This window comes from Papaver somniferum, chromosome 3 (assembly GCF_003573695.1).
Source record: "Papaver somniferum cultivar HN1 chromosome 3, ASM357369v1, whole genome shotgun sequence".
Lineage (NCBI taxonomy): Eukaryota > Viridiplantae > Streptophyta > Magnoliopsida > Ranunculales > Papaveraceae > Papaver > Papaver somniferum.
Genome location: NC_039360.1, coordinates 157,866,643 through 157,893,019, shown reverse-complemented (window position 1 = coordinate 157,893,019; position 26,377 = coordinate 157,866,643). Strand labels below are relative to the sequence as shown.

Below are 26,377 nucleotides of genomic sequence, written 5' to 3'. Positions count from 1 at the left end.
ACCCGTGATGAAAGTCATTATGACGTTTCAATCTTGAAAATAGCTTTGATGACGATAGTCGTGAATAACGATTGTTATAACATTATAGAAGAATGTTTCAATGATTGAAATGTAGAGTTGAGATTACCAACTATGGATATAAGCATATATAGTGTGTTCGCACATTAGTGTATAAATCCATGTGCCGGAACCAAGTGTGTGCATAAGGTATTGGTGAAGGAGACAGGTTGGGTACGCGTACCATCAGAAGTTTTCAACCGAAAATTTCTGCTGAGTTTGTAGTTTGCAAACTAGTAAACCAGTCACCTTAGGTACGCATACCCGTATGCATACCCACGGAAGTTTTCGAACCGAAAATTTCTGTTGAGTTTGTAAACTCAAATCCGGTAGTTAAGGTACGCATACTCGTACGCGTACCTAAGCTGGTTATTTCTCAAATCGGTAGTTCATGAACTTAAAACAATAAATTATAAGGAATGCAATCTTTGCAAACCGTGGGTATATTGTTCATGAATTGATTCAAATGGATCAAACTGATTTTGTTTCAATTGTGCCTAAGCAATTGAAAAACTCTTCAACTAGTTCTTATGAGTCATTTGAACTAGTTATGAGAAAGATGAATACGGTTAATATGAAAGTGCTCATATGGCTAACCATTGGTTAACTATTTGTGGACCAACTAAGTGTACACGTTTAAGTACGGTTACTCAAACCTAAATGAATACATTTCACAAGCTAAGTTTCGATCTAACGGTTGAAAGATATTAGCTTGAATAAATCAGGTTTTTCATCTAACGGTGAATATTGAATGCTTTGTTACCAAGGTAACTTGGATTGCAAACCCTGATTTGAAAACTATATAAATGAGACATCTAGCAACTGGAAAAACTAACCCCCACACCTCCTGTGTGATACTAGTTGGTTTTGCTAGAGTCGATTCTCCTTTGACCTTAGGTTTCTTCTCGAGACCCTGTAGGTTAACGACTAAAAGACTTCATTTGGATTGTGAAGCCAGACGAAACTACTTCTCTTGTAGTTGAGCGATCTGATCTTGCCATTTTCTATCGTACGAGTTCAATTGAATAATTGACTTGAGATTATATCTCCGATAGGGCAAGATAAAAAGAAATCACAAACATCTTCGTCTCATCGTTTGTGATTCCGCAATATCTAGTTTCGCTACCATATGATTTAGATTATTGTGAGATGATTGATAATACTAGGCTGTTCTTCGGGAATATAAGTCCGGGTTATCAATTAGTTCATGTTCACCTTGATTTATCAAAAGACGGAACAAAACTCATAGTTTTATCTGTGGGAGACAGATTTATCTATTATCGTAGACTTTTCTGTGTGATACTGATTTGTTTATTAAAGTCTTCGACTTTGGGTCGTAGCAACTCTTAGTTGTGGGTGATATTAGCTAAGGGAATCAAGTGCGTAGTATCCTGCTGGGATCAGCGACGTAAGGAGCGCAAATGTACCTTGAATCAGTGTGAGATCGATTAGGGTTCAACTACAGTCCATACCGAAGTTAGTTTGTAGTATTCTAGTGTCTATAGCGGCTTAGTACAGTGTGGTGTTCAATCTGGACTAGGTACCGGGGTTTTTCTACATTTGCGGTTTCCTCGTTAACAAAACTCCTGGTGTTTGTGTTATTTCTATTTCACATCATATTTTGTCATATAATTGAAATACAGGTGTGTGTTGTATCAATCAATTGTGAAATCCAACCTTTGGTTGTTGATTGGAAATTGGTTGATCCTTGGATATTGGTCTTTGGTACCATCCAAGTTTATATCTCTTGTATTTTGATAAAGACTCACAGATTTCTATTTGTTTGAGTATAGACCAAATCGAGAGATTGAGATATTAACTCCTTGATGTACTTTTTATTAAGATTGAGTCTGACTATTTAGTTGATTCTCTTTAAAGTATATTAGAGTTTTTCCATATAGATTGCTAATCGAAATATTGGGTGAGGTTGTTGTACCCCCCATTTTCAATTGGTATCGGAGCAGGCAAACACGTTCAAGACCTCAATAGTCTGTGTTTGTAGCGATCTGACTCTATGGACAGTAGTAATATCTCTGACTTCGCAAAACCAGATCAGAATCCTTTTGATATAGTTCAGAGTTTTGAGACTTCCAAGAATTCTCTCATATCTTTCCCCTATCAGAAACCGATGTCAACTGGGAAAATCACCTAGACGTACAACTGGATGAACTCTCAGATGAAAGTGACTCAGACAAGGGACCAAGTATTGATGAAGAAGTCTCACAATATATCATACTCTTTGACGATATCATGGAAAAAAAGGGATCTACTGCCTATCTGGCAGAATATCTGTTTCCCCTCTGTCGTGAAAACAGGAACCTAAAAAAACTCTTTAAAGGATATGATAGTGGTGATAAACTCTTACAATAAATCCTTAAAGATAGAGATGAAGAAGTCCATTCAAAGATTGTTGAATGTGAAAACGTTCAGAAGAGTTTCTGTGCGTTGAAATAAAGACTTGCTGAATCTGAGGCAATGTATGACTCTCAACAGAAAAACTTTAACGATAGAGAATGCCTTTTTCTTGCCAAAGAAAAACAATTGAAGGATGATCTTTCTACAGTTTTCAGCAAGGTAAAAACACTAGAAGTGAATTTGAAGAGATTCAACACTAGCTCTACAAAATTATCTTCCATGTTAGGAGCATGTAAATAACATCGTGATACACGTGGTCTGGGCTATAAATGAATAGACGCTCCAAATACTGGGAAGATCAATTTTGTCAGTGCTAATAACAACTTGCTATGTGAAAAATCACCTATTATAGCTGATGTTCCTGTAAACAAAGATAATCATTCTTCGAAAACCAGGCGTAGGAGAACCGTTAAAAACACTACCTTCGACTGTTACTATTGTGGAAACAAGGGTCATGTTGAATGAAAATTTCGTTTTCGGATAAGGAACGAAAAACTTCATAACATTCTTATATGGATGTCTAAGGAAGTAATCAAGCCTATTTCTCTCCATGCTGAGAACATCCTTGTCTCAAAACCAGAAGAATACTGGGATAAGTCATTTCTTAATAATATGTATGATACTAACTCCTTCTACGATAGAAGAGGAAAGAATGTCATATGGACTACTAAGACAGTTGATGGTCCAGTAAAAAGAAAATGGCGTCAAAGGAAAAAGAATGGTTCAATTGAGGAAGGAATATCTTCTAGCAAGAATTACCCTGTGACCAAAATATCAGATATTGATCACATTCACATCAACAATCATGCCTCATATTTAAGAACCAGTGTGAATAATCTCAAGCGGAAAATCAAAAAATTAAGAAAGAAAGCATCCTCAGGTATGTCTTGTTCTCCTTGTAATAATTCTTTTGAGATTAATCCTGCTAATTCTCTCTGTGATTCATAGAAGAAAGACGATGATGAGCTACATGCTCTGTCTAAAACTTGACCAGTTTTTACTGTGCATTCTCGTTCCAATCTTATGAGGATGCACATAGAAGTCAAGATGCAACTCGTCTTGACAAAAACGGTTGTTGTATTTTTCGTTTGGTTCTTTAATTCCTTCTAAGTAGAATTCTACTCTAGCTTCTTTTCATTATGAAGCATAGTTGATTCATAAGAACTCTTGAGAAAACCATGAATTTTGAAACACTTAACTTTTCAGTGCACCTTACTTTGTTTTAAATATCCTTTACAAAGTCTTTTACAAGACCCCTTTGCCTAGACGGTTTTTGAACCTGGTTCATAACTGTGAACGTTTGCGTACCTGGCCCATTACCGACTTTTATTCGTGAACCCTAGGGTTTTCCTATATGTATCTCATACATACATATATGTATATATATCATGAAATTTTTTCTTGGTATGTACTAGTTCGGTAACGGAAATAGTCTCCTAAGAGATAATGGTGCAAACTATGGAAGGGTGCAAGAAGGAAGTTGAGAATGAAAGAAACAAGCTTGCTGAGTTTTATGAGAACCCTGTTCTTATAAATTACTATCATGCAATTGATCATGTAGACAAAACCAGTTCAACTATCACAACAACTGGTCGAAAATCTTCTTCAAGATTTTAAGGTCCTAAAAGAACAGTTCGTGATCGCTAAAAACAATCTCGAGTTCGTGAGAATCAAGCTGAAGGAAGCCAATGAGGAACTTGTTTGTGTTGAAAATCTTATAGCACGACTTGGATAGATGTTTTATTTTTGTCTAAGAAACTTCTTAAGAGAATTTTTATTCTTGTTTTTGTTTAAGAAGGATAACTAGGGTTTGGAATAGCCATTATTGTGAGTACAAATAGCTATGTCCAACGTTTTCATCTTCATGTTTTTAGGTTTATTTATTTAAATTCTAAAGTTGTTTGGGAAGATGATTTTTGCAGTATTAATCTTTATGGTTTTATATATTGCAATATGTTATGGGATATGTATGTTTGCATCCATGAACTATTATTGTCCCATACGTTGTCAAAGGTTATCTCGTTTATATATCGATATGCATGTACTGATACAAGATCGATGAACTTTTGACAAACAAAAATTAAGCCTATTATGTCAATTCTTTGATGGAAGATAGGTTAAAATCTTTTGTTTACGAGGATTATGTCTACTGTATGTCATTGTGAAAATAGTGATGGGAAATAGAATGAATCCTCGTATATTCCGCAGTGTTGATCTTCCCTGATCCATATTTTATGTATATACTGTGCGGCTCCATAAGTATTCTTGTGTGAGCATTTCCAACTAGACTAATCATAGATTCGTTTGTGGTTATTTTGGTTGTGTATTCCGATTAAATTAATCATGGGTTCTCTTGTGGTTAGTTTAATTGAGAATTTTGGATACAAAATCATTTTGTGGTTTTTGGTGTCCTTTTTTTCTCGTGAAAGTAAGGTCACTCTTATTGTTCTTTCGGGAATGACATCAAATGGGGGAGAGTTCTTTTAAACTTGCGCTTAATTTCCATATCTTTGTGGGGAGTGCGGCTGTGGAATTTTTGAGGAGTTATCTTGTATCTTTATAAACTCCGTGATGAATGCATTTAGCTTCGGCTTTATGATTGCATCTAAACAAAGTTGATATGTACTTTTATTTGGTCTTGAAGTGTCTCCATGAAAATTTCATTAGGATCCCGTTTTCGTACCTTTGCCAATTTTATTGACAAAAAGGGGGAGAATTAATATGAAGTTCACACTACAAATACATATGGTTTTCGGATCATTATGTAAGGAGGAGTGGTTTTCGTATTGAAACAAAGTATTGACTAAGGGGGAGTGATACATATCACCATAGTATTGTTGTCGAAGTTGTGATATAAGAACTTTGATGCTGTGTAATAATACTATGACATTGTATAACAATGATCGAGAGCTTTTGTTTTTTCATTGTTATGGCTACGGTACTTCTACAACTATGATGCTGAACTGAACATCTATGGAATCATGGGAGTACTTGGAAAAGATGAAGTTTTCGAGTAATGTTGAAGCACCAAGGAGATCAAGCATGTGGACGAGAAGCTACAAAGTTTTATCTATTCTGTAATCCATATGTATTGATAGTTTTGTTACCAAAATTGACAAAGGGGGAGATTGTTAGAGCATTGCTCGGTCGAACTCGCATGCGTTGCTATATCAAGCATGTTCGTCAATATTAGTGATCAAAATTATATGTCTTGATTTCTAGTTTACTTATGACTAAGTCTCGGTCTAGGATAGTTAAGTGTAGTTGAGCTCCAGACTCCATGGCGATCATCTTACGAAGACGAAGAACTACTCGAGGAACCAGTGGAACTTCATCCGACTAAAAAGGTATGTGGAGACTTGAACTTATCTATCACTCAAAAGTCTACTCTATCTCCTACTCTTGAGACAATAGTCGTATAAGTATGATAGTTTTCATACATACACATTTTCTATTTCGAGCCGAGTTTACTCGCCTATCTTTTTCTCGAAATATGTGTTGGTAAGATTTTGCTTTAACCACTTTCATCTTTACCCGTGACGAAATTCATGATGACGTTTCAATCTTGAAAATAGCTTTGATGGAGATAGTCGTGAATAACGATTGTTATAACATTATAGAAGAATGTTTCAATGATTGAAATGTACAGTTGAGATTACCAACTATGGATATAAGAATATATAGTGTGTTCACACATTAGTGTATAAATCCATGTGCCGGAAACCAAGTGTGTGCATATGTGTGCATACAGTATTGGTGAAGGAGAAGGTTGGGTACGCGTACCAGCGGAAGTTTTTAACCGAAAATTTCTGCTGAGTTTGTAGTTTGCAAACTAGTAAACCAGTCACCTTAGGTACACAACCCGTACGCGTACCCACAGAAGTTTTCGAACCGAAAATTTCTGCTGAGTTTGTAAACTCAAATCCGGTAGCTAAGGTACGCATACCCATACGCGTACCCAAGCTGGTTATTTCTCAAATCGGTAGTTCATGAACTTAAAACAATAAATTATACGGAATGCAATCTTTGCAAGCCGTGGGTATATTGTTCATGAATTGGTTCAAATGGATCAAACCGATTTTGTTTCAATTGTGTCTATGAATAAAGACCTAAGCAATTGAACAACTCTTCAACTAGTTCTTATGAGTCATTTGAACTAGTTATGAGAAACATGAATACGGTTAATATGAAAGTGCTCATGTGGCTAACCATTGGTTAACTATTTGTGAACCAACTAAGTGTACACGTTTAGGTACGGTTACTCAAACCTTAATGAATACATTTCATTTGTGTGTGAGAAGCTAAGTTTAGATCTAACGGTTGAAAGATATTAGCTTGAATAAATAAGGTTTTTCATCTAACGGTGAATATTGAATGCTTTGTTACCAAGGTAACTTGGATTGCAAACCCTGATTTGAAAACTATATAAAGGAGGCATCTAGCAACTGGAAAAACTAATCCCCACACCTCCTGTGTGATACTAATTGGTTTTGCTAGAGTCGATTCTCCTTTAACCTTAGGTTTCTTCTCGAGACCCTGTAGGTTAACGACTGAAAGACTTCATTGGGATTGTGAAGCCAGACGAAACTACTTCTCTTGTAGTTGAGCGATCTGATCTTTCCATTTTCTATCGTACGAGTTCAACTGAATAATTTACTTGAGATTATATCTCCGATAGGGAAAGATAAAAAGAAATCACAAACATCTTCGTCTCATCGTTTGTGATTCCGCAATATCTAGTTTCGCTACCATACGATTTAGATTATTGTGAGGTGATTGATAATACTAGGTTGTTCTTCGGGAATATAAATCCGGGTTATCAATTAGTTCATGTTCACCTTGATTTATCAAAAGATGGAACAAAACTCATAGGTTTATCTGTGGGAGACAGATTTATCTATTATCGTAGAATTTTCTGCGTGATACAATTTTTTTTATTAAAGTCTTCGACTTTGGGTCGTAGCAACTCTTAGTTGTGGGTGAGATCATCTAAGGGAATTAAGTGCGTAGTATTCTGCTGGTATCAGAGATGTAATGAGCGCAACTGTACTTTGAATTAGTGTGAGATTGATTAGGGTTCAACTACAGTCCAGACCGAAGTTAGTTTGTAGTAGGCTAGTGTCTGTAGCAGCTTAATAAAGTGTGGTGTTCAATCTGGACTAGGTCCCGGGGTTTTTCTGCATTTGCGGTTTCCTCGTTAACAAAACTTTTGGTGTCTGTGTTATTTCTATTCCACATTATATTTTGTTATATAATTGAAATATCACAGGTTGTGCGTTGTATCGATCAATTGTGAAATCCAACCTTTGGTTGTTGATTGGAAATTGATTGATCCTTGGATATTGGTATTTGGTACCATCCAAGTTTATATCTCTTGTATTTGATAAAGACTCACAGATTTCTATTTGTTTGAGTATAGATCAAATCGAGAGATTGAGATATTAACTACTTCATATACTTTTTTATTAAGATTGAGTCTGACTGTCTAGTTGATTCTCTTAAAAGTATATTAGAGTTTGTCCATACAGATTGCTAATCGAAATATTTGGTGAGGTTGTTGTACCCACGCATTTTCAACTTTATTCGTAGATACGCGAAAATCTGATCTGATTGTGCAAAGAAATTCCATCAAAATAACTCTACATCGCTAAGTAACCAATGAGTTGTTCTTCAATGTCAAAATAATGTTATAGTCACGTTCAAGCCATTATTCATCATATGAGGAACTTTAAATATTCTACAAGCGTCAACATGACTCTGAAACGGTGTATTCATTAGATTATCAGTACCAATTGGGTAGATAAATAACTGTGTATTCATTAGATTATCAATACCAACGGGGTAGATAAATTTCCAAACAAGGCCGTTTTTGTTGCGTCGTAAACCCTACTACATGCGTTACATGGATTCCCCAATGAGCTACACAACTACATATGTCACTTTACCTCGATGATTTTAGGAGCATGTGTAGTCTTATTTTCCATCCCCAAAAAAATTAAATATAAAGACCTTAGACATATCAAGTAGGCGGGCCTACGTCTGGGCAAGTAGAATCTGCTGCACCACTTACTTTTTTTTCTTCTTCTAATATATAATTACTAGTTATGATTTTTGTTGATTCCAATTGTAATCAATGTTGTTTAAGTATTTCACCTTTCTTTCACATAAAAAAAAACTACGACAACAAGAATTCACCAGGGATACATCGTTGGAAGTTAAGTGCTATGGTTCAGAGTTATTTTGACAATTTAATAGATATACCCCCATTTATGAACCACACCAATCTCGAATTGATATCGGAAGTGGATCACCAATCAAAACCATCTCAATTCCAACCCAAAGGACTACATAATGTAACATACAAAGTTATAGCCAAAATCCTGGTGAATCGTTTATATCATGTATTGCATGCCTCGATAAGCCATACCAGAGAGAATTTGTTCTTCAAAAATCAATACATGACAAAATCACAATTTCTTGCAAACTATTCCACCATATAAAAACCTCAACCAATACCAAACAATCAAAAGTTCCATATGCAGAAGGCTGATGACAGGTTGGATAAGGGATTTGTCTGACGAGCTTTCACCAAATTGGTCCACATCCCTCTTCATTGATTTCATAGTGATTTATATTTTCACTTTCACATACTCTATCAATATTAATAGCACACCACAAGGATATATCTCCCCAAATCGAGGAATCATAGAATATGCTTACAATTCCCTTATATGTTCATTATTGTCGCAAAAAACTTCTTTACCAACCTGCTTATAAATATGGAGAATTTGAACGACATCCGGGGATTTTACATCTCGTAATTCCCCTCAAACCCTATATCTTATGTACGTAGATGACCTTATCATCACGTAAAAAACTTCAAATGATAACAGTTAAATGTTAAACAACTACTTCACTCTAATTTTACATCGGCAGAGCAACTCATTGACACAACAAGATCCATTATCATTTTTCACCCAAGACTTCCCCAAAACAAGGTCAATAAATTGCAAACCACTTCAAACCCACAACTTTACCTCGGGACCCATTTCATACCGGCTTCTTTGAGCATTTTTTTATACCCGTTCTTCAACGACCCGTGCGGAGAGTTAAAAGCTGGATGAACAAATGCCTAACACCAACAAGATGGTTAGTACTAATAAACTCTACCAACTAATATTTAATGCAGACACATGTTTTATCTATCTACGTGGAACAACAAGATAAATCTGATCACGAATAATTTCTTCTGGGGACACGACTCGTTGGTAAGTGCTTTAATTCCCCTATTGTTTCTGTCAAATCCATAATTGTTATAGTTATAATTATTGCATTGCATATTACTTATTATTTTGTTTGTTTTCTATATTATGTGTCATATTAGGTGAATCATCCAAAAAGAAGTTACAAAGTGCTAAAATGAGCAAGGAAGTGAAGTACTACTAATTAAAGATCAAATTTAACTCGTTCAAATCCAAGAGTTCTTATAATCATCTTGAGGAGAATTTGAAGACGAAACTAACACAAGAGTCATTCTGAGGCTGAACGAAGAAGCTACGAATAAAGCAGCCGAGATAAGACAAAACAGTCCCCATTGAAACAATCCGAATTGTTGAAACCATGCCGGCCGTGGCACTATTTTTCGGCAAAGAATTCAATGTATTTAAATCCCAAAAGTCGGTGTTGTTCAATGGGAGTCGATTATGCCGACTGTAGCAACTTTTGTGGCAGAGATTTGGAGTTATTTTGGTTCTTAAGACGGCGCTGTTAATGGGAACCAACCATACAGACTGTGGGAAACCTATGGGTCCTCTTTGACATGTTTTAAGATTCTAAGTTGAGGAAACTTAGTTCCAGTGGGATTTTAAACCCTAGGAAGAGCGGATACTTGATGGCCAAACATTAAAAGCATAAAAGAAGCCATCCAAGGCTCAACCAAGAGACACTCTACATCTCATACTACAATTCTACATCTTAACCTAGGGTTTATCCCTCTAGGGGGCAACCATACTTCTTCATAATATGAGTAGCTAAAACTTTTGTTGATTAAGTATGAATTCAATGTTCCAAGCGTGAAGCTTTATTAGTCATACAAGTTTGTTGGGAGTTTTTATCATCTTATTGTTAATTTTCACTATATCTAAAGTATATGATTTATTTTTATGTTGTTTGGAGTGCATGATAGATTAATATATTGATCCTTATATTGCTAGTAGAGAGTTGCAAGATACGTGTAATAGTCGAACACCTCTTACACGAGTAGAGAATGTGAGACCTTGCAGAGGGATTCTGTGGAGTAATTGTGTGTGAAGACAACAATAGCAAGCGGACCTTAAACCAAGTGTTTTAACTACTGAGATCAACATAAATTCACAAATCTTAAAGCGTTCAGTTGGGCTACAGCTTGAGTGCACTACTACTTGGTGGTTCAGAAAAATAAAATCTGATATTGGAGAGCTTTTGTATTCATACATTCATTGATAAATAAGTTTCAGGATAACACTGAGCTACCTGTTATTATACGGTTGGTGACGAATAATTATAACAAAAAATAGATAAATATAACGATTCAGCTAATGTTTTCCAACGACAAAGGAATCCTTAGTCATTTCTTTATTCTTACTATCCTGTTGTTTTTTTAGTTAATTAATCAACCAGTTCCCCATAGTATTTACTTTTCTTATAGTTTCGCTAATCTATATAATATCTCAATTACGTGGCTCTATGTGGAGATGATCGTTACTACCGTTATATTACTAGTTAATTAGTGAAAATCATCTTAAGTAATTTGTTGCATTTACGACACGCATCACTTCCCCGTTAGGAAACTTCATACCTTTGGTTGGGATAAATGAACCAAACCCAAAACTGAAGAATTATTATGCCCTAGACACAACTAAAACCATAATAAACTATTGTTAACGAAAAGATTTTATTTGAAAAGCATCTTAAGTAATTTGTTGCACCTACGACACGCGTCACTTCCCGGTTAGGAAACTTCATACCTTTGGTTGGTATAAATGAACCAAACCCAAAACTGAAGAATTATTATTCCTTAGAAACAACTCAAACCATACTAAAGCATTGCTAACGAAAAGTTTTTATTTGAAAAGCATCTTAAGTAATTTGTTGCACTTACGGCACGCATCACTTCCCCGTTAGCAAACTTCATACCTTTGGTTGGGATAAATGAACCAAACCCAAAACTGAAGAATTATTATGCCCTATAAACAACTCAAACCATATTAAAGCATTGCTAACGAAAATATTTTATTTGAGTAAGCCTCTGCTGATAAAAATACCTCATATAAGAAACCATCTTTTCAAATATACTACCTTTCCAATTGCATCTAGCCCGCATTTGAAACAATTGACTTTCATCATTCCTACCGTCAAACAATGTATCCCACCGTACCCGCAACGGAAAGACAACACCTGCCGCAGCAAAATGTATTCCTCGATTCGTGCCCTTAGATATTATACCAAACAGCTTTGGTAGTATCCAAGATCATGTGCTTTCACCTAAATCCGCCAAATATTATATAGCCACATACATAATCAGGAAAATGTACCACCAGTTTGAGATACAAATACCTAAAAATCGACAACTACCAAATTTAACAAAATCTGCTATAACCCACCAACTTCCTTTGGAAACTACCTTGTCCACCAAAAAGTTTTTTTATGGAAAGCACTAAATAAAGGCTTACCTACCTTCACCATGCTCCGCCGAATTTTTTTCACTAATACCAATCTTTGCCCAAATTGTAACGTACCTTCGAAAACTACAATGCATCTTTTTCTACAGTACCAGGTATCTGTGGCACCTTGGCATCTCCTCTTATCACAAATATCATCCAACCTCTCGGCTTGCGTATTTCAGAACAGTTTTTTCAATCTTGGATCTCAACTCGGACCGAGGCACTAAGACAATTTTATTTCGGAGTCTTTATTTTCAAATTTTATACCCGTAATATGTATGCCAAGCATTTTGCACGTTGTAGAGTTTCTTGGGATTTGATTTGATTATTATTACTAAATTTTCATATGTAAAACTATCTCGTCGAGATTAAGAGACTCGTCTAGTACATGAACCGAAACCGATATTTTCGGCGAGTCTTTCCGAGATTGACTACATTGCTTCAGAATCCCTCCTCTTAATCTTTAACCACCACCCTCTAACTCCTCCAGATAAAATGTCTTAGTTACATTACCATTTTGATTTGTTTTTTATCAGGTCATTATGGATCGTCATGAACGAGTTACCTATTATTTAAAACCACAACATGTGACAAATTACAGTGGAGTTGCAACAAGAATTCAACTAGGAAAGATAGTACAACAAGAATTCACCTGGAATACCCCGCACCACTTGTTACTTGCTACGGTTCAGAGTTATTTTGACACACTAAAAATACACCCACTTATGAACCACACCAGTCGGACCTTGATACCGAAAGTGGACTACCCTCAAAACCATCACAATTCCGACCTATAAAATTGTATAATTAAATCTACAAAGTTATGGCTAAAATCGTGATGAATTGTTTATGCTCTTCTAATTCCTTTCTTAATAGGTTCATATCAGAACACTTTTGTTCTTCGTTATTTCTAGATCTAAAGTTAAGATTTATTGTTTAGTAGATATCAATACAACATTGGCTTATTATAAATGTTAAACGCTTTATATCCCCATCCTTTTCTTCGAAGTTTTTACCTGCTACGTGTTGTTTAGGTCAATTAATAGTGGGACGGAGGGAGTAGTTCATGATTGTTCAAGAAAAATCCATGGATTCAACATCACTAGATTTAGAATTCTAGAATTTAGTTATAAAGTAGGTCAACTAATAATGGGACAGAGGGAGTAGTTTATGACTGTTCACGAAAAATCCAAGGATTCAACATTATTAGATTTATGGAATTCCAGATGCATGCCATGGTCAGAAGGTTTGAAATTAATGTCGTGTAAATTTGCAGTAGCTTCGAACCTACGAAGAACCCATGCCTCAATCTGGTCAAAAGGTTCACAAAACAAGTGACAGAAAAAGGAGAAGAGACCATGAACTAATGATAAGAAAATAAACATCAAACAATTAAATACTCCACACATTTTCATTTTTGCAGCAAGAATACACTGAAATTCACAAAACCCATCCTCTTATTCTCTGTAAAATCAAACACTGAAAATCATAACTCATAAGACTCTCAAAAATATTCACTTTAAAACTGGACATTCATTAATCCCCACTGCACCTAATCAATACTAACCCTACAATTAGCAGATAAACTAGAGTTAGGTAGGGTAACTAATCAGCATGATTCAGCCAATGGTCTACTCCGTTATTTTCATAATCCAAAAGGGAAGCTCTTTCAGCAAGTTCTTCCATGACTTGTGCAGTTGTGCTGTATAAGCTCGCTCGAAATCAAACTGGCAGTTGACTTTTACTGTGCATGACCGGCAAACATTTACGCCTAACGTCAGATACTTCTAGGACATTTACATCAACCATCCAGGGAGAGATTAAACAATGTCACAAAGGTGATTTCCATTACACTGGTCAAAAAACTATCATTCTAGTCAAAGAAAAACATACAACCTCAACCATGATTTAGGGTGTTGGCCTTGTTGGGAAGGAAGATCTATCTATTATCCTTCAAAGTTACAAACAATTGAGAGGCTGCTCATAAACTCCACTTCTATAAAATGCTACTGCTTGAAGAAACTGTCTTGAGATCATATTCTTCGCAGCCTAGAAGAGACGAAGTTAGAAAAAATAAATGAAAATGAAAGCCACCAAGCAGGTGAAATGAAAACAAGCAACTAGTTTATTCCAAGATAGACTTGATCTGAACTTACTATAAAAATTATCCCGCTGAATTTTCTGATACTGAAAGTGCTAAAGGTAGATGACTCTGTAGGTAATAAGCAGGTTTTTTTTTTGAGTTTGTTGCTTGTTAGTGAGAAGTACTTCAATGTCGTTTAGCAAAAATCAAGCACCAATAATATACAGATAACAAATGGTTAAGAGTTACATTTTTATGTGCAGTTATATGAACATGTTATTGACTCATTGGCCAGTGTAACCATATGTGGTTCCTTCAATAACCTCATCTGTATCTTCTGGTAGTAAACCGTCAGCAAACCCTTCTTTATCCTCACCTGCATCATCCCTTGTAAATCCATCTGTTCCTTCTTTATCCTCATCTGTATCGTCCGTTAACCCATTAGTTCCTTCTTTCACATCAGAAATCCCTTCCTCATCCTCATCTGCACCTTCAGGCTTCGGTGTTGGAGGAAATAAGTTTGCTATCAGCTCCACCAACTCTTCAAAAGCTTCCTGCTAAAAGTTTCTGACACTTTTCAATAATCTGCCCACATGGGCACAGTAACAGAAAAAGATAATAAGTCCATGATTTTTTATAGAAAACATTTTGCTAGTCCATAAATTTGAAGAAGCTAAATAAAAATGAAACTGATGAATATGGGAAGCTTTAAGGTACTTAAGAAGCTAAATAAAAATGAAGCAGAGGAATATGGGAAACTTTAAGGTAATTAAAGAAGCTAAATAAAAATGAAACTGAAACAGAGGAATATGGGAAGCTCTGAGGTATTTAGAAATCAGGTGTAACAAATGTTTAACCTACACATGATGAGGAATTGTGATTCCGCAATTAAGAGGCCATCACCAATATTTTCAGTCTACGAGACAGATGAGTCTTCTGTATCTCCCAATTTTTGCCATTTTTTTTTTACAATGTAAGGGTTCAGACTATCTTGCACTAAGTCAAATTCAAGTAATATATATATATATATATAAAGACCCCAAGGACTGGTGAAGACGTCAAGAATAGTTAACAAATCTAATATGGTTAACTAAGATTCAGATGATACTCACATTTAAACTATAGCCTAATTAAGGAACAAGGTCTTTCAGACACATATGAGAGGCATTAGAAGTGTCTATACAGCAGGTCAGGATAGCTAATGGTAAATCTTGAAATAATTAAAATTGAAAACAATCCTAAGAGTTTTCACTCATTTATTTTGATCTGGCAATTACGAAATGCATAAGAAATATTTTTAAAATGCAAGGAAAATCAAAACAAGTATGATAACATTTATGGCGTGCTAATACGTAAAGATGAGTGTGCAATAGAACATTATAATGATGTATAAACATACAAAAATGAGTGTGCGATAGAACATTATAATGATGTATAAACATACAATTGGAACTGAAAAAGGATTCTACAAGTAAGCATTACCGGGTCAGTTTCCACTTGAGTTGACGGCCTAATATTAATGATATTTAGCTTCTCCGCTTTCGCAAGTTCACATTTCTCACAGCTCTTCAAGAACTGATCAACACTCTCTAGTGTTTGATTATAAGTGTCAGTTTTAAGCAAATAATCATGAACCTAAAAACATTGAATGAATATGAGGTCTCCTTCTTGCTCTGTAAGTTAATATTTAATCCCACATCAAAGCAGGTCTTACCTTGTTCTCTGGAGGAGAAACAAGAGCAATTACCCGTGTGGGATCTGTTTGCTGAAATATAAGCCTCAAGGTCAGGTTACATGAGATAGTGCAATATGGTGTGTGTTCACAAAGTTGTGGCAAGTCTAATCATTAACTTCCTTGCTGGTCTAGACACTGATTTGACCCATTAGGATTCAAATGTTGGGAAAGGATCCATTGCCGACACTTCCGGGAGTTTATGGAGTTATGAGGTCCGAAGAACTTCGCAGAACTGCTATGACATCTCCAGTTCTCAAGAAAGTTCGGCGCTGGAGGCTGTAACCACCTCTATTCATGCTCCAACAGTCACACCAGAAAACAACTGAAAGCCTGACGAGAAAGACTATCTATATTGTGACTATTGTAACTAGAGAAGACATACCAGGGAAACATGCTTCAAACTCAATGGTCGTCCACAATGGCAGAATGATAATAGGAGAAAGGGTTAATCAAGTGGCAGTGTTCGAGGAAGAAGAGGAGGTCGCAATGGTGGCCCAAGAACATACTACACAACTGATGAGGAGGAGTTTCAACCTACCTCAACCAGCGCTTCTCCGCAACCATTTCCTCAACCATCTCAAGCCCAAATAGAGCAAATGATAAAAGAGTATGCACGAATCTTGTCAACGAAGGAGAATTTTGTCGGGTCTACTTCTATGGCTCAATCAGGTAACAAAGGCACTTTCGGTAATGTAGCTAGATTTACATGTGATAAACCTAAGGTTCCTTGGATTGTCGATAGTGGAGCAACTGACCACATGTCTACCAAGTTTAACATGTTTTCCACCGATAATCCCAAACCCAGGAAATCATGTGTCTTGATAACTGATCGGTCTCCAACTATTGTTTCTGGTGAAGGAAATATCACAATAACCAGCTGTATACGGTGTTACATGTCCCAGATCTCTTTTACAATCTCCTCTCCGTCAGTCAGATAACTAAAGCATTAAAGTTAATGCTACCTTCTTTGACAGACATTGTATTTTTTAGGATCTTCATACAGGGAAGACCATTGGTTTAGGTAACAAGACAGGAGGCCTATACTACCTGGAATTGCAAGAGACAGAACAAGAGAGCAGCACAACAGCTTACGAATCAACAAGTCGTTCTAGTTGTGAAGTTTAAGTCTCGCTGTGACATAAACGATTAGGACATCCATTTTTGGGTATTTGCAAATAATATTCCTAAGTTGTTTTCAGAACTTGATATATCTAAATTTCATTGTGAAGCATGTGAGCTAGCTAAACATCACCGAGTCCCATATTCGTTACGCATGAATAGAAGTGTACTTGCTGTTGTACATAGTGATGTCTGGGGTCCTTCACGTGTCATTACTGCTTGTGGTTTTCGTTGGTTTGTTACTTGTATTGATGGTTACACTCAAGTTTCTTGGGTTTACTAATTGAAAGATAAAAGCGATGCCACGTTGTCTTTAAGAACTTTCATAAGTTTGTTCTTAACCAGTTTAACAGAAAAATTCAAGTGTTAAGATCTGATAGGGGTAGTGAGTATCTAAAGCAAGGTCTTTCCTCTTACTTCTTGGATCATGGGATTGTCCACCAAACTTCCTGCACTGATACCCCTCATCAAAATGGAGTTGCTGAGTGAAAAAATCGTTGCGACCTATTAGAAATCACTAGGTGCTTGTTGTTCCAAATGAATGAACCAAAACAAGTATTGGGGTGATGCTGTCCTTACTGCAGCACAGTCGAGTTTTGAGTTTTCAAACACCTAGTGTTGTCCTTTCTCTTGGTCTCTCATATCAACCTCATGCACTTGCTCCGGTAATTTTTTTTGGGTGTGTTTGTTATGTTCATGTCCATAAACAAGATATGAGTGAATTGGATCCAAGAACTCTCAAGTGTGTTTCCTTAGGATATCCAGCTACTCAAAAAGGCTACAGGTGTTGTCACTCTCCTACGGGAAAGATCTATGTATTTATGGATGTAACTTTTGTGAAAACCAAGCCTACTTCTCAGGGTATTCAGAGGCTTATCCTCAAGGAGAGAATAGAATATATCATGAAGATTAGCCTTGGTTTGATATTCCTCGTTCAGTACCTAAGGAGAGGGGTACTCCAGTAGTTATGGCTCCTTAACTTCAGGCTACTCCTCAACCTCAGGTTATTCCGCAGCTTCAGGTTTACAAACGAAGAGACAAGACCCCTTAGGTAGCAAGTAACTCTGCACAAGAACCTTCTACAATTCCTGCTGAAACAACTTTAAGAGCAAGTGAAGATGATGTTTCTGCTGGTGAGTCCACAAAAGTTGTGGAAGATAGATATCTTACTCGATATGGTTCAATTTCAAACTTGTATCTTCTCATCGTCTGTCACCCTCTTATGCTGCTTGCAGATCAATTATCATTTGTGACAATTCCCACAAGGATTGAAGACGCTCTTGCTGATCCAAAATGGAAGCAAGCTATGTTGGAAGAAAAGAAAGCTCTAAAAGGGAGTTTTACATGGGGATAAGGTCGAGCTACCAGAAAGAAAGAAGACCGTTGGTTGCAAGTGGGTATTCACTATAAAGTACAAGTCCGATGGAACTATTGAAAGATACAAAGCAAGATTAGTAGCCAAGGGCTATACTCGGACTTATGGAATTGACTATCAAGAAACCTTTGTTCCTGTTGCTAAGATGAACATCATTCATGTCTTGTCATCTTTGGCAGCAAACAAGGATCGGTCACTTCAACAGTTCAATGTAATGAATACTTTTCTTAATAGTATTTGGAAGAGGAAGTATACATAAACATTCCTCCAGGATTTCAAACAGTTTCTAGTGAAGGAAAATTATGCAAGTTGAAGAAATCTTTTTATGGTTTAGAGCAGTCTACAAGAGCATGGTTTGATAGGTTTACCCAAAGTATGTTAAGATATGGATATCGTCAAAGTCAGGCAGATCATACCTTGTTCCTCAAACATTCACGGAATGGAAAAATCATCTTGCTTATTGTCTATGTGGATGACATTGTAATGACAGGTGATAATATGGAAAAAATGGGCATGCTTTATAAAAGGGGATACCAGCATTAGCGAGGGTAGTACCATTTGAACGATCCGACGGTCAGGATATGTAACGGTATCACCCCGCCTAAAAGGGACAATCAGACTGGCAATCAATTTAAAAGAACAAAAAATAGAATGAGGGTCGAAAATTTGGCACTTACAATGTGACATCTGGCAAATCCGGAGATGGTCAATGAGACAACATATCCACAAGACAAGCTAACAAGGAACTTTCAAGAGCTACTATTGTATAGCAGGGAAGCAAAAGATTTGAGACCAGAACCCTAATTAAACTGATATCAAGTTAGCTTAATAATAGTACTTTTTGCTTCTGATTTGGATAAACCCTAGCTCCATAATCAGTTGGATTATGGACTTTTACAATATAAAATGCATACCAGAAATTCATTTGCATCGTCAGACTCACACCACCCTAAGCCCACAATCATGGTCCCAACCATCCACATGGTTCCTGGGTACTTTCTGCCTGGCAACACCAGGGCCTAGCATTGACATCCCAACATGCAGGGTGCTTCCTAATCCCTTTTCCTCATCACAGTTACATATGATTTCTAGTACTGCACCTCTTAATAATCCTTCTAAAGCAACCTTAAACCTTAAACTGTAATCTAGGATCTCCAGTCTGATGCTCATATCGCCCACAAAATGTGTGTACAATGACGATAAATACAATAGACTGATACAAGCACGGCAAAATGTAGAAGAGGTTTGCAATAAAAAGTAAAAATCTACGAGAAATTTTATCCAACAGAGAATATGTAATGAGCTACTATATCCAGTTATGCATTAATAATGAAAATGGTTCTGTAACTTCTTGAACATTTATTGGACTAATACTGAAATCACGTCGACAAGGTTTTGGGTGTTCATAGAGAAGATGACAAGATCATATCTTCAGATCATGGTGAGTATTAAAAAGGAATTTCCCGGAGAACTGTCAAACAGACTCCAATCAGAAATGTTTCAGCAGGGAAATTTCTGTAATCAATGTCTATGAATTTAAAATCTCACTTTTTCCCTACACTTGAATTTAAGTTACTCAATTTGTCTTGGGATCCATTTGTCGAGGAAAAGAGACATTCCCCAACAGAAATACGGCCTTCATGAACCAATCCAGCTTATTAGCACTTGACGTAGAGGCCAAAGTATCCAAAACTTAAGCAAAAGGAGTACACAAAACAAGTCTCCATCTAGATAATCTATACGCATATAACAAAACCTTATTCAAAATCACCAATATTTGTTTTAAACTTTTGCTCAAATACTAACTTTAAAACCCTAACAATACCAAACACTATTATACAAACCTAAATGCGAATTAATTTTATACCATAGTGGATCATATCTTAATCGGGGATCTTAGCAATCAGAAATTAGCAAACCCTGGAGTAACCAGTGCAACTTTTTTTCAGATTAAGTAAAACCAAAATCCAGGGAAATCAAATTGCCAAGATGAACGAGAAATTGATAGAGACGAGGGTTGGGAGAGAACATACCTTGGTGAACAGATTGTTGCCGAGAGAAAGAAACACTTCACTTCTTCCTGCTGTCCTGCAGCTAGCTACTCTTTGGAGGTGGGATTCATTGTTTACTGAAAGAATGAGAAAAGAAAAACAGTAGAGAACTTATGCCTGGCATTTTTAAGGACCACTCAAAAGGATTTAGGGGCCATTGATTTATACCCATACAAGGACACTAGCTAAGGAATACCTTATAGGAATTTGAAGTTATCTTTGTCCTTCAACAAAAAAAAAAAAGAACAAAATCGGATTTCAACTTCCTTCATTTGAACTCTTCTTCTTCAATTCATCATCGTCGTCGTGAATTGTTGCTCAAAGTGATGAAGAACTCGACGAACGCGAAGCCGCGGATGTAGTTGGTGGTGGCGAATCTGATAGCCAAATACTCCGGCAACTTCAAATGGCCCCAATTAGATAAGATTCTATCATATTTTGGGTTTATGTCGCTCTAATTCGACGAATCGAAATTCTAAGGTTCTCTGATTTTTCCCAGATTCGAGAGATATGCATGATTTTTAACTCCCGAATGTAGTCATGTTCTTCATTTCTCAAGAACATCGGCAGTATTCGGGAGATAGAGTTATAGATTAACTTCTGAATATTGTTGGTCATATCTTCATGTGAAAAAAATGGATATAATCGGTAGATTAAAGAATTTTTTGACTTCCGAATATATTGATGTAGAGACACAACAATCGGAAATACACTAACTACCAAATATATGTATTTTGAAAAGTTCTCAAAACTGTGATTTAGACAATATCCCATTTTGGGGCCAGTATATATTCGGAAGAGAATATAATATTCTGTTCTTCCGATTGTAAAATGTTGAGACTGAAATAGTTTTGGGGCCATATATCATTCGGTAGCAAATATTATTAATGTCTTCCAATTAGCCAACATACATTCAGAAGTTTATGCAAATGCAATATCTTCCGATTATTACAAGTTCAAAACCAGAAATTTTTTGGTTTTTCAAAAATTCTGATTTTTGGGCCATTGTACATTCGGAAGTTTATACAAATGCAATATCTTCCGAATATGTTTGTTGCATAACAAACCATGCCATGGCTCTAGGTGGTTCCAAGAGGCGCAAACCTAAGGATTTTTGAAGGTTAGCCAACATACTTTCTGAAGTTTATGCAAATACAATATCTTCCGATTATTACAAGTTCAAAACCAGAAAATTTTTGGTTTTTCAAAAATTCTGATTTTTGGGCCATCGTATATTCGGGAGTTTATTCAAATGACATATCTTCCGAATATGACTGTGGCAGATCCTACCATGTCATGGCTATAGGTGGTTCCAAGAGCCAGTTTAGAAGGTTAGGCAACATACATTCGGGAGTTTATGTAAATGATATTCCCTCCGATTATTACAAGTTCAAAATTTGAAAAATCTCTGTTTTTCCAAAATTCTGATTTTTGGGCCATCGTATATTCGGGAGTTTATTCAAATGATATATCTTCCGAATATGATTGTGGTTGATCCTACCATGCCATGGCTATAACTCAAAAACGAAAAGAAATGAAAAATGAAACAAAATTCATTCAAATACTGTACCTACTACATTCAGACACATGCTTCTTATCTTGTCTACCGAATGCATTCGGAGGATAAAAATAATATATTACCTACCGATTATTTAAGGGCAATTTTGCCATTACGAATTACGCGGGATAAGGGTTGGCTACATTTTAGGTTCAGGTGATCTTTTTTGTTTTATTGTTGGCCCCTAAATCCTTTTGAGTGGCCCCTAAAAATGCTAGGAACTTATTTAGTGCGATTATAATTTTATTTGTTTTTCCACAAGTTCTTTTTTTCTTTTTTTTTTTACGATTTTGCTTATTGCAGGAGCTGCTGGATCATGTTACCAACTTGAGATGTTTCATTTGCAAATTGTTGTTTCTTTGAAGCTCATCCATATTACATAGTGGCTTGTAATGCATAACAAAACAAATTAGTCTTAGGTTTTAGTACACATACATTTTCTAAAATACGATGAGGACACACATTCAGAATGCCCACTACTTGGTTATGTTATTTATAATTTCACATCAAGAATTCAACAGTTTGAAGATCGACAGGAATCCTAGTTTCCTTGCCACCCTTGATAGCATTCAAGTAACTAGGATCATCTTCAAGATAAGCTTTCATAAAAGCAACCATAATTCCTCCCACAAATTGCCTCATAGGTTCTCTAGTTTTCCCATTTTTACAAGTACAATAACTGAGTTTCCCTCTTATGCCTTTAGTTTCATCATCAAGCATGTCTGTATGTCCATAATCTTTCACAACAAAATAACAAGCTGGTGCTTGACATTCATTATAAAAATCTTCATGGTTTACACCTTTGGGAGCACAAGGAGGGAAAAATCTGTTTCTCTTGATTTCTCCGAGCCCAGAACCAACAACTAAAACTGCCATGTCTAGATCAAAAGACTGAGGAACATAGGTAAGAACGGGTGGAGGAGTTTGTTTTCCTTTGTCCATTCCATCTACTGGATCTATACCCATTAGAGCTGAATACTTGATTGTTGAATTAGTACCATTACTAGCTGATTTATTAGTTGAACTGTACGATAAGGCCAGCGCAAATGCAACTTTACCACCCCTGCTATGACCGGCAAGTGCTGCTTTTGTTAGATTTGGTAGAACTGTCGGTGGAAGTACGCTACTGAGTCCATCTGATAACCATTCCGTTATTGCTGCAGCTGACTTGATTTCATCACTAGAATCTGGTCCTGCACAATTGTATAACTGCATATACCAAACAAGCAAAAAAGAGTTGCATAAGAGTTCATATGAACATGTATCTGCAATTCCCTTAACAAGAATACCTATACATATCAAGTGATGATTACTTGAAGAGCTTAAACTTACCTGAGGGGCAACAACGATGAAACCATGTGAAGCAATGTGTTGGATAAGCTGTGAATAGAAAGAGTTGTAGAGAAGAAAACCATGTAAAAATACCAGTACGGGGAATTCTCCTTCTTCTGTAGGGGTCGCAATTAAAAGAGGTTTTGTTAAAGGGTGGCTATGTAACGATGACGAAGAAGATGTCGTTCTTGTACAACTTTTGGGATCGACTTGAAGAACACACACTGTGTACCTTCCCAATTTGAAAATATTTCTGGTGGAAGAAGAGGAAGAGGACATGATTAATGTTTAGTTCTATGTTTTAGTAACAGTGTACTCCTGCAATTTATATTTCATGCAACTCTTTATTGATCTAGGATAAGGTTTTGTTACTTGTCTCCATAAGAACCTCAGCCTTAAAAGTGTGTTAAAATTCTTTACACGGGAACTAGTAAATTACCTGTCGGCCTCTTGAAACCGTAAGTATTTTCGTGAATTTTTTTGGCGCGTGTGCGTGATTCTAAATAGCTGTTTCTTTTTTAAGGAAGAGGAAGTACACACTTTATCTATATCACATTTTATCTAGCTAAGCTGGTCATCTCCGTTTCCCAAAGTTTCATGCGTTCCAGAAGGTCCCAGGTTCGAGCCCCCAAAGACGTAATATTGCAGAAATTAACATGGAAGGTAGAGTTAGCTTGCCCCCTTGTGACACAATCTCAACCCCACTATCCGCTTCGGTTCCCTTGGCTAGGTTACCCATGAGACTCGCTGGTAGGCTAGCACCGCAACCTGTTCAATTAACGTAGTAGTATGTTGTTGGAACTTAGCTTGTTAGGCTTCCAACTAGTTAATGTAATACTCTTTTAATAAAAAGTTTTAAAAAAAATAATAATAATATGTGTGTGTCCACCACCAGCATCCAGTCCATCCATAGGGGAAATGCCGAGAACGAGAGCATCAGCAGGTAGGGGGTTTTCCTCTGGAAGATTGGCCAATACAACTGCAGGCAGTTCGTCGGTATCTTCTATCGCAGGCCGATCTGCGAACTCTCAAGAAGCAGCTGTCTGTTCTGATAATAAGCCAGATGATGATACTCACTGCCATTTCCCTTATAAAACCTTTGAAGGGTGTCAGGGTGGTGTGCTTGTGAGAGGATACGTAAAGAATTCAATTTTGAAACATATACAAGATAGGAATTTATCTATTCATGATGGTACCTCTGTTTGCAGAGAGAGAATACGCGCGCATAGTTCTGTCTATAAAGCCTGGGAAAAGTTGTTAAAACAACTAAAGATGTGGCTGTGCTTTCCATGTATGAAGTGGTTCTCGTGGAAGAGACCATGTCGAGATCATCCAGGTGGAGTCTTACTTGGACCATTCAATGGCAGAGGTGCGAACTTCATACTGTATGGTGTTGATAAACCAAACCCACAGGATGGTGACTCTACTACCCACATCGATGGTGCTAACGATGAAGATGAATCAGTGAGTATTTCTGTTCAGATGCTTGACCTCATCTTTCAAAAACAGATCACTACAGTGTCATGTACCCCACCACTTTGTAGCCTTAACTTTTCCAGAACTCTCAAAGCCTCTCTAGACAAAGTTATTCTCCAACCCTCTGATTTATCCTCGTGGTTACAATTGCTCCTCTTGCCTACCTGCACTCTCGGCCTCTATGTACCTAAAAGTACAATGGAGGAGAGGTCAGGCAATCGAAAAAGACTACAAACAGGATCAATTAAATCAAGCCCTGGCTAAATGGGGAGAACCTAATGGGTGCATGAAGTTACTTCAGAATGTATTGGAGGTTCATAAGGAACTTAAAAGAAGCAGGCACCGCAGTAAAAAGAAACTTCACCCTAACACGCAAGCCTGCAAGAAGAAACTCAGTTATGGTCATTATCAACTCCCATCAGAATTCTCTCTCTTCTAATGGTGTTTCTCCTCCCAATGCAGATACATTACATGAGTTACAGCTGAAGCACCCTTATGCACCTCCTCCTATCTTACCTCTAGAAGACATTACAGTTGCACCTGTTTCAGTTGACGCCAAGGCTGTGTTGGCTGCCATTATAAGTTTCCCAAAGGGTACATCATGTAGCAGAGACGGACTCAAAGCGCAACACCTTCTAGATGCCTTAAGTGGATCAGCTGTCGCAGTTTCTGAGGAGTTGCTTTCTTCAATTGCAGGTGTAGTGAACTTATGGTTGTCCGGAAACTGCCCTCCTATACTAGGGGAACCTCTTACACCGCTTCTTAATCCAGATGGTGGGCTTAGACCAATAGCAATTGGTACTATCTGGAGAAGACTGTGCTCAAAGTTAGATGTTGGGTCTGTCTGTGGCGAAATGGCAGCATATCTGGGAGACCACCAGTTTGGTGTGGGTATTCCTTGCGGAGGTGAGGGAATGATGCATTCTACCAACCGACTTTTGGATCTCAAAGGTACACAAAGTAATATCACTATGATGCTTATCGACTTTAAAAATGCCTTTTACTTAGTGGATAGAACAACCCTTATCAATGAGGTAAGGCGTAAGTGTCCTAGTATATCACGGTGGGTAGAATTCTGCTATGCCAAACCTGCTAGGCTGTATTACAATGAATCTGTCATGTCTTCTGCCACGGGTGTTCAACAAGGAGACCCCCTTGGTCCATTACTCTTTGCCCTTACACTGCACCCTCTAGTATGCAAAATTGCTGCACATTGCTCTTTGGATTTGCACGCGTGGTATTTAGATGATGGCACCATCATTGGTGACACTTTAGAAGTTTCAAAGGCTCTCAAGATCATACAAAGTGAAGGTAGTACAAGAGGACTGCATTTAAACATCAACAAAACGGAAATTTTCTGGCCAAACCCAGACCCTAGAAGTTTTGAGGATGGTGTCTTTCCTGCTGACATTGGCAGAGCATCTAATGGAGTTAAGCTGCTTGGTGGCCCTGTTAGTTTGGATGCGCAATTTTGT

The 26,377-nt window shown here is 36.9% G+C and overlaps 1 protein-coding gene across 1 annotated transcript; it reads right to left on the bottom strand.

The window, feature by feature from the left end:
* Nucleotides 1-22,433: 22,433 nt before the first annotated feature.
* Nucleotides 22,434-23,751, bottom strand: LOC113357756 (chlorophyllase-2, chloroplastic). The gene is made up of 2 exons (XM_026601208.1): nucleotides 23,427-23,751; nucleotides 22,434-23,303 (listed from the first exon to the last, which is right to left on the bottom strand). Exons 1-2 carry the CDS (start codon nucleotides 23,703-23,705, stop codon nucleotides 22,596-22,598), a joined length of 987 nt encoding a protein of 328 aa, XP_026456993.1. The 5' UTR covers nucleotides 23,706-23,751; the 3' UTR covers nucleotides 22,434-22,595.
* Nucleotides 23,752-26,377: the final 2,626 nt, after the last annotated feature.